Source organism: Euwallacea similis, chromosome 9, assembly GCF_039881205.1.
Source record: "Euwallacea similis isolate ESF13 chromosome 9, ESF131.1, whole genome shotgun sequence".
Taxonomy (NCBI): domain Eukaryota; kingdom Metazoa; phylum Arthropoda; class Insecta; order Coleoptera; family Curculionidae; genus Euwallacea; species Euwallacea similis.
Window position 1 is genome coordinate 2,468,377 of NC_089617.1, and position 9,765 is coordinate 2,478,141.

Sequence of the window (9,765 nt, forward strand, 5' to 3'; positions counted from 1 at the left end):
TTTACGGAATTTGCATTGTAAAAAGAACGCGAAGATGCTCTTTAAGACGATTTTCACATTGAGTACTCGAAAATTGCATTTTACCATCCGTTTTGTGGTTATTCGTGGCCGCATCTCTAACAATTGCTATTGAACAGGGAAAATTATTTACGAAGCGTAAACTTGAATTAAAAAACCGAACATCTCGCTCTGCGGCAACATTGACGGTCATAGAAATGGAAATAAATTGAACGATAGGACCTGAAAACTAATGAGGAGTCCTTTTCGGTTCCTTTTTAATTAAGCCGGAACATCGAAGAAATATCTCGGTCACTTATTAAGTCATTTACTAATTACTTCTAAGACATTTTCACCATAGCGTTGTGCATGTCTCATGTGTATATCGAGTAGTCTCCTCTGTAAATAGCCGAAAGTAAAGTTAAAGGTCAAGTGACTCAAATTTATATCGTAAAAAGTAATCCAAGTAACGCCAAGTCAATTCGAGTTAACCAAAGTGAAAGGTCAAATAACACTAATCAAAGATCAATAATCGATCATGGTTTAACCTTAAGTACGATCGTAATAATTAATCGGCTGTGGTCAGTGTAACACGTTAGTCTATACGGTGGGCGTTCGGCGTCCTTTGCGATTGAATTTCTTGTAAATGCAAGGTGCTCCAGCTCTATTTACATGCTATCATCGCTCCTATGCATATCAGAGAAAAAGTTTCATAAAAACATAGCGGCTCTGAATAAAAATTTATTTATATACGTATGTATATAGGGTGGATGAAGAGTATACTTCTGGACATAAACTTATTTCCTTTGTCAATGGAACCCATCGACGTATAATTTCGTACTCAGTAATGAGTCAAATTTTTCTTCTCACTTTGGAAAAATCACGAAAAAAGATTTGCCTGATCCATTGGGTTTCAGTGGCGTACTTGAAATTTTTAATACCGATAGCGGCTGTTAATTTCTAATATAAAGCTGTTCTTATTTATAATGGAACTCCCAACATATTCATTATTATATCTAAAGTTTTCAGTCGTATGGCTATCTGAAATTAAACAGATCACCGAGTTTTAAAAAATATCAAATTTTAAAATCGCTTTGTATATCGGAAACAAGTCAAGTTAACCGCAACAAAATGAAGCGATAAAATTTCTCTGGGAATTCCAAGCCGAAAATGTTCAATTAGATTTCATCTATCTATTACCGTCTTCTCAGCTTCACATAAATCCTTCGAAAATGCACTATCCGACGCAGAGGCGGTAATATGTAGCGTCTAAATAGAGTTGGGGGACCCCTATAATACTCAAATTGCAAACGTTTAATCAGAGCTGAGCAAATAAAGCATTTTAAGCCTTTAGAGTTAAATAAGTCGCACAGAGATGCTCTGTAACTAATCCCTAAATTCTAAATGAACTTCCGCTAGTTTATTTAAAAACGAAGTCGTACTCGGTCGTTGCTTGACGGGGAGATTTAAGGCTCAGAGTTGGCAGGGCTTGTATCCCTTTAGACTCGTCCATAGAAAAGCAACATCCAGTGTAAACTTTGTTGAAATATGTACGTTCGTTAACTTTGTTGTAAAAGCGGGGAATTCGGTATTCACAAGGTCCCAACTTCTTTAGAGACGTGTCTAGTGCGGAGAAACGTGTTATTAACATGAGAAATAAGTAAAAAAGGTATCTCCATCGAGAAGTTTCTGGAAGAGTGTCGCAATGATAAATGTTATTCCTAGCTGCTTCTATGTGGACGGGTCTTTAGAAATTGTTAAAATTACCATCACATTTGCAAAACATTCGGATGCTTTTCCATTCCATGTAAAGTCGAGTTTTCTTTCTTTGTTCTTTTTGTTCAATACGTTCGAATTCCTGAAAGATTGGAAGAAGAAATATAAATAAAATCGAAAAAAAAAATCGAAATTCAAATACGAGCAAAGAACCTTATATTTTAGAGGAGATCACTTTAATTTAAGAAACACTCTTCTCTAAGACTCTATAAGAATACAGTAATTTTACATTTGTTTGTTGATCCATGATAGCCTATCAATCCCTACACTGCAACAAGTGCTATCGAACGTGATAGAATCTTTGTTCTATCACGCCCATCACATTTGTAACAAAGACGAAATATCCCAATCCCTCGTAAACATACATATGTTTTCCTCCAGAATAATACTAAGAAAATCTCTGTTTATACAAGGTGCTTCCTAAATACGTGTAGAAAATTTAAGGGCGTAATCCTGGATGCATTTCAAGTGGAAAATGTCTAATAAATAAATATTTGCAAAAGCTTCATTTTCAAAATACATGGTGTTAAAATATACAAAAGAAAAACGTTTTCCTTGAATATTTCTAATATGGCTCCAATTGGATTTTTCATTGATATAAAAAATAATATAAAAATTTTTTTTTTATTTGCTCCACTGTCCCAAAAGCTTGCAGATATATGAAAAATTTTTGTTGGGGTAAAGTAATATGGACCCTAATAAAGATATCCCGAACGTACGCCACTGTCGCATGGAAAAAATCTGAGTATGGGCTGAGTAATGGGGCTCTTTACTATACATTCGCATGTTAAAATTACAAAATCCAATTTAAGCCATATTGGAAATATTCAAGAAAAGCGTTTTTTTTTTGTTAGTATATTTTAATACCCTATACTTTGAAAACAAAGCATTTGTGGGCATTTCTTTACTAGACTTTCTCCACTTGAAATACATCCAAGGTTATGCCCTTAAATTTTCTACACACAGTTGAGAAACATCCTGTATAACGGCTGACAGGATATTTAGTAAGCCTTGAATACCAAGTTGAAATTATCTTTGGCGTATGTTTGACTTTGACTCACCTTATAAAACTATTAAAGGTGTTATAGAAAAAAGCTAGACAAAATAAGACAGAAATGAAATTGATCTGAAGAAAGTAAGATTACAAAATGGAAATTTGCAAGCAAATCTGCTTTCCTGTTATTCCACTGTTTTGAATAAAAAAGAGCGAGGAAAAGAATTTGAGGAGGCAAACAGGAACAACTACTTCGAGTGCTAATACCTCCACCGACACTGAACACTGTTTCACTAAGGAAAGAATTTGCAAACATTACCTATCAGGCACTACTTCGAGCTAAATTGAATAGATTTATTTTCTACAAGAAATAGTTTAAGTTTGGAATTTTTAGCGTTTACATAGAAGTAGGTGCAATGAATATAAAGTAAGCAATAAAATCACAAAATGGAAATTAGCAAGAAAATCTGCTTGCCGGCTATTCCACTGATTGCAATTTATTATTAACATTTGTCGTTATTAACAATAACGATGTTTTCTGAATTACAAGTGGCAGTGTAACATGAAAGTGATACCTTCTGAACTACTTCTAAAAATATGATGTAGCTCTACAGCGCTTTTCCAATTTGCTGATTACCATTAGGACCCCAAATACTAAGAGACACGTTGAACTGAAAGTGGACAAAGGAGTGCTATTCGCACACTTTAAATTTTGTAAAATTTCAAATGCGAGTTTCCGAAAGTATTCGAAAAAACCCGAACATGAACTTTTTTAAAGCGAACATGACACTTTTCCTACATTTTTTTAAATTAAAAACGATTGTAGTAAATATCGTTTTTCATGATTATTTCCGGAACCAATCAGAATTTGCTAAATCTTAAAAGGTAGTTTGATTCAGTCTAAAGATTCGCAAGTTCGCTTCACGACTCCGTGGGATTCGAGACCTCAATGGCGCGAAGCGAATATTAGCAACCTCGTGTAGTAAGCACTGCGACTACTTTACCTCGTTTAATTATAGCAGCTAATTTCAGTTAACTTTAGGAATTTAATAGCAATTGAGAGTAGTTACCTCTCCAATATTTGAATATTTGTTCCTTTGTTACGTGACGGAACACTTACAACAATTACTAATACCAATACAAACCAGAACTAAGTCGAATAACCTAAACAAAAAATCGTCTTCAATCCCGTTTCCAGGGCTGAAGCAGATATTAAATTTATTGCCGACAGGGTAGTTGCTCTTATTTTTTTAATTTTAAATTATTTTTAGTAAGAATTTCCTGAAATCACTACGCGTTAGTGCATGATTAAAAGAAATTTGTAACATAATAACTCAAGTTACACTGGGAGACAGAACCATCCTACTTGCGAAGGGATTCCTCCCGTATAATCTGCATGCAGTGTGCCTGTTAGCACTTATTATTATAACACTCAATATAGGTTACGAAGTTATTACAGATTTTTGCTTAAACAGCGATTCGCTCCCACAACCAATATTGGCTAAGGTACTTCAGGATTTGATCTGGAGCAATGTTATCAACTGTGTATATTTTACCACCAATTTCCGTCGTCTATATTGAGGCCTGATGCTTGAGTTCCCCTCGGTCCAGACTTGATTTGATTTGTCGTGAACAATAATCCGAGAGGATTAACTGTAATTTGTTGTTTTTGGGTTGGATGATGATGGGTGTATAAAATTAACAGCTGAATAAATAATCAGTCAGTAATTATACAGATTGGAAGAGGCTAAAAAGACTGATGAAGGATCTTTTCAAAACAAAATTGATTGTTGTTTGGAGACGCAAAACTGAACCTGATTCAAGATAATGCACGAAATTGGTCGGAATTTATAAGAGACTTTCGACCTCGAATTTTTTTTTGGCGAATTAATTTTGAATTTACAAGGAAATTTTCTACTTCGGGATTCCGCAGGGAAATCAAATTCAGCTGGATTTTCGCAAATTTAAAAGGATTTGGTTTAATCATGTTTAAATTTTATCTCACACCACTTCAACTTCGCTGGCATTTTTTGCGAATTTAGTCTAAATTTCAAGTGGATTTTTTCTGGTGAAACTTGAAATTCCGCATTAATCAGGACTTCTCGCGAGCGGATATTTTTGCTATTTTTTGAGAATTTTCGTGAATTTTCTATCACGAAAACCGGCCTCGTACTTTCGCTAAACCTAGCTCTTGATTATTCTTAATAATTTCTTTCCCCTCTCTGTCTCTCTCTGTGTGTGTTTCACGAAACAAATAACTTACATGATTTGCTCATTTTTGCCATAACGAAATTCGCACTTCAATCCCTGAATTTAGAAGAAACTCGCGGAAACTTCGCAACTTCCAAAAAGCGCAAATGGTGCGGTCAGGAAACGCGTCGATCGCAGTGTGATCGTAACTTTGCAACACGCGTCCGCAAGTTTATCCTTCTGAGGGAGTTTGCGCATTTGATTATACAATAATTTTAATGTGCACTTTTCACTGTAAATAATTGTTCAGTAAACAAACGACGCAATACTTATTCGAATCACCTTGTATAGAGGCAGAATTCGCAGCAAAACAACAACACACATTCGCCCTATTTGTTGTTCAGCAAAAACGTTTTTAATTCAACCATTTTTTTCTGAAATAAGATATTTGAATTTTCGCTCCGACCAGTGTTAGTTCTTATCATCAAACGCCTACGAGACCACATTTCCGCAAGATGGACGGTAAGATTTTAACGAAAACTTTAGAACAGATTTCACTTGCTACGTGCGAATTTCAGATAACGTAATCAATCAAAGTCTAGACGACAGTTTTGCGTGCCCGGTCTGTTTTGAATACATGGACCAAGCAATTTTCATGTGCTTCAATGGGCATAGTTTGTGCCAAAAATGCTCCACCGTTCTGTCTAAGTGCCCCATTTGCAACTGCAAATTAGCACGCAATTACGCAAATAAGACGCTTCTAGAAACCGCCAAAACATTCATGGAATGGAAGCACCAATTAGCCTCCAAAGAAGTTAGAAGTAAATACCATTCTAGGGAACGGCAATGCAGATTGAACTCTTTAATTAAAAATTTAGGGAGTGGAGAGAAAAGGTTCAGAGAGCTATTTAAATGTCCCAAATGCAAGACGTGTATGAAGAACAAGATTTTTGCCTGCGTTAATGGGCACGACATTTGCCAGGATTGTTTCATGCAATATTCCATATGTCCGATTTGCTTCTGCTTTTCCAAACAAATCCGCAATATCGGCCTCGAAACCGCTATCAGAAAATATTTTGAGAAAAGGGAATACGATGAGAACCAAGTTGCTCGTAAGTCAATTTATTTCTGATAATGTGAATATTGCCCATGGTGGGAAGTAGGTCTGGGATATCGTAGATATCTCAAAAACTGCTTGATGTAATTTATTAAAAAAAGTCTTCACTTTTTTATACATATGGCGTCAACGAAAAGTATAAGTAGTTACATTAATTTAACTTATAATAAAACTCTCCGTTTATTATTAGCGTGTAAAACTAATTAAACTAGAAAAGTCTAATTACACACATAAGACACCCATTCAATACGAACGCACACTGAAAAACTACTATAAATTCAGATAAGATGGAAAGACTGTCGTCACGACCGGACCATTCAGGACCCCTTTCTGCTTAATACCATCCCTCTCCCTTTTCCCTTCGACCACTCTATCGGATCATTTCCAAGTCTTTTTTTTCGTCCCTTTTCTTTGCATTTGATGACGTATTCGCGCATTTTTTCGAATTGATATCCAATTAACCCAATAAATCACAAAATTCTGTGTTAAACCTGAATGTCTTGTTATGTGATTCGACGACATACCAAGGGATTTGATTTGACTCTAAATTTTGGACACCCTGTAAAATATGGATTATCCAGACTTTTTTAATAAAACTATTAAATCAAGTTTAATAAGCACCCTGTATAGTTTCTTTAAATAGACATTATATCTATTTTTTACTAATTTTTCAAATCAAAAGGGCAAATGCTATTTTTTAATTTTTTTCGCCGCTATTATCCAACCGATATCATCAAAATTTTAGGAATATGTAGACAATCATAGAAAAACTTAAATGTTATAAAATAAAGTGTTCTATTAAAAAAAATTGTTTTATATCGTCATGCTTTGTTGAGACACTCTATATAACTAGAAATATTTTCCTGAAGTATGTCCTAAGGCACAGGTAGAGCATACAAAATATCAGAAGTCTACATTCCATGATAACCGAACTGTAGAAGATGGGATGTGAAATGCACCACTCTGTATTTTTGCAATACAGCGTCTTCTAAGTTCTCAGTTATTTTTCTTTTTAAGCGGCAGACGTCACCAACCCAGCAACCGCAGCATCAAACTCATCAAAAATTGCTCAAAAAATCCGCTCAACTCCAATTTTTTGTCCTCTGTTAGGCTCGAGTGGTTGTTGCTTTTCAACTAGGAAAAGTTCGGAGTTGAGAACGCACATAATGCAGTGGCACAAATCCAGTATTTTGACCGCCAGAAGAAAGGAGTAAGTGTCTTCATTCGATAACTAAAACACCTAGTATTAGTCCTTTTTATATTTATTTTCCAGAATGTCCTATAACTCTAATTTGCTCACTGCAAGTATTTCATGGGAGCAATGCAAGTTTTTTAACGTCTTCATAGTGAGGTATGAACCACACTTAACGCTGTTCGTTATTTACGTATATCAGTCCAACGGGAAATATATTGTGAACGTTCACACCGTGGCGGAAAGTGACGTTGTGTACGACTTTTCTTGTGAAGGTTCACACATAAAAGCCACCAAGAGATTTCAGGGAAAGTCAAAAATAAAAGAAGGCATTATTGTTGAGAATGGAGTTGAGAGTCGAGGCGGAAAGGAGTTCCTGCAAATTTATTTCGCCAGGCAAAAGCATGGACACAATTTGTTAGGCAGTAAATAAGCATTGTTTCTATCTCCTGCTTCGTCGGACTTTTTATTTATTTCTTATCGTATAAGTATAATTTTATTGTAGTTGTTTAGTCAGTAAGTTTTTATTTCGTAATATGTCATTCTTGAATGATTACACGAGTCTGGCTTCTATTTTGCCATGTATGTTTCAGGCTGTGCCTGCAGACGCTTTTTATATGATTAATGCATTTTACAATTTTTAACTAAGAGCATGTTCTAAAAATCATTTTTCTCTTTTCTTCTTTAAGACTAATTAGAAATAATTTTTATTAAAATTATTTTTTATTTATTTTATTATATTATTTTTTTTAGAAATAATTTTTCTCCTTTCCTTTTTTTGTCTCTTCTTCATGTTCTTTAAGTCCAAAATTTTATTTTTTAAATTGATTACAAATAGGTATTCTTTATAGCCGCACATTAGCGATTTTATTCTTAGAAAACTTCATAAACCAACATTTATCAAATCAAACTGAATATTATCTAAAACTCTTCCGAAATAATTTCTGCAGCATCACGAACTCCAGCAAAACATCCAAGCACCGTAAGAAGAGAGGAATCAAATTTTTTTTACTTATTAGTAAAATCAATAAAATTTTACAAGAAGTTTAAAGGTGTATGTGCTTGACGACGTAAGAAAACCTTTTAGCAAAATGAAGGACATTTTTAGCATCAACCACTCCAGAATTGAAAGGGTGCGTGACCTCCGGAAAAAAAGATTCAGATGTGTTGCTTTCTCTTTCATTTCCAATATTTTTATATCGTCCGATAAGCAGGACCGAACTTGAACTTGTAAGACGAAATAAATGCCTCCAGCTAATGCGGGTGCAATATAAGCACAAAAACAAAATCTCTCCCCTTCAAGCCTTAAGAAATTGACTTTCGTTGAGGTAAACACTTAAGAGCCAAGTTTGCGCGAGAATAATAACGGTTTGTCCCTGAGAACTTCGCAAACCGAATTTACATCACAAAGAAACACCGAGCAAGTTAAGTTGTTGATTAGAACGGAGGGGGAATCTAATTATGTATTTATGAACTTGCAATCCTTGGATTATTGAATAATTGAAGCAAATAGTTAAATAATAACAAAATTTCTATTTAACTGACGAATGAAATTCCATTCACCGGAAGTTCATGTTTGGACCCAGAGCTTTATTGAGTCGTTTAATGAGGATTGTTCTTCGATTTATTTCGTCAAATTTCCTATAGTCCAATTCTCCATATTATACCTAGTCCTGCATCATTTTTCATTTGGGCTCTATAAATAATCGAACATTCTATATTAACCCAGCAGTTAAATCTCCAAAAAAAAAAACGATTTTTCTCGTGGGTGTGCGAATGCAAATTCTTTCCTTATGCCCTAATTTCCCCTGTAAGAATTCAATTTCCAATTAATTGGCAAGTTTATTTGCGGAAAAGCTTCTAAGAGAAACGGTTATGTTGTAGATTTTTGTACTCGTGAGGATGGATGCCAGAGCTGTGCAAGTATCTTGAAATAAATGCTCTAAAAAGTAAAAAAGGCATTTAGTGATTTTTACATAATCCAAAAAGTAGCTGTGTCTTACGAATGCAGACGAAAATATCTTGAATATTTATAAGTAACTTAGTTATTTTTGAAATAAAATATCTTAGTTATTTAAACACTTTCTGTCATTAACTTTACGGCTACTCAAGGGACTAACACCTAAGGTGATTGACTATCAAATCAAAAAGGGATCCCCTTTATAATTCAGGAGTAACAGGGTACGCATTTACCTATTACTTGCAAAGTCCTGGTTAGCATCATTTTAAAGGGTGTGAAACGCCCTTTAATTAACCACCTTAAATTAACCACGGTTACCCCTTTACGCATCCTAAATCCGTTGTGTCAATTCGACCTCTTCGCTGGGCTAAACTATTTTAGTCTTAGATTCTTTAGAACAACTTGGGTACATTAAAGTAACTTAAATACTTTAAAATAACTTAAATTGTGTTTAGTACCTTAGTCACTTATCAAGATCCTTTCGGAAGGGTATTTTACACCAAATATTTTTGACCAAAGTATCTATTAAATTACCTAGA

At 34.6% G+C, this 9,765-nt stretch overlaps 2 protein-coding genes across 3 annotated transcripts in view; one reads left to right on the forward strand and one right to left on the reverse strand.

The window, feature by feature from the left end:
* The window catches only part of AkhR (Adipokinetic hormone receptor), a 43,613-nt gene extending 38,449 nt beyond the window's left edge, over positions 1–5,164 (reverse strand). Inside the window, exon 1 of the mRNA XM_066393656.1 lies at positions 5,031–5,164. The gene's annotated coding sequence lies outside the window, so the exon portion shown is untranslated. The remainder of the gene's footprint in view (positions 1–5,030) is intronic.
* Positions 5,165–5,390: 226 nt separating this feature from the next.
* Positions 5,391–7,918, forward strand: LOC136411157 (uncharacterized). Of its 2 annotated transcripts, XM_066393627.1 has the most exons (5): positions 5,391–5,479; positions 5,536–5,778; positions 5,836–6,069; positions 7,092–7,284; positions 7,348–7,918. In XM_066393627.1, the coding sequence occupies exons 1-5, from the start codon at positions 5,473–5,475 to the stop codon at positions 7,697–7,699; spliced, it is 1,029 nt and encodes a 342-aa protein (XP_066249724.1). In that variant the 5' UTR covers positions 5,391–5,472; the 3' UTR covers positions 7,700–7,918. The 2 variants fall into 2 exon arrangements, with proteins under 2 accessions (XP_066249724.1, XP_066249723.1); XM_066393626.1 differs by having other exon boundaries at positions 5,536–6,069.
* The last annotated feature ends 1,847 nt before the right edge of the window (positions 7,919–9,765 follow it).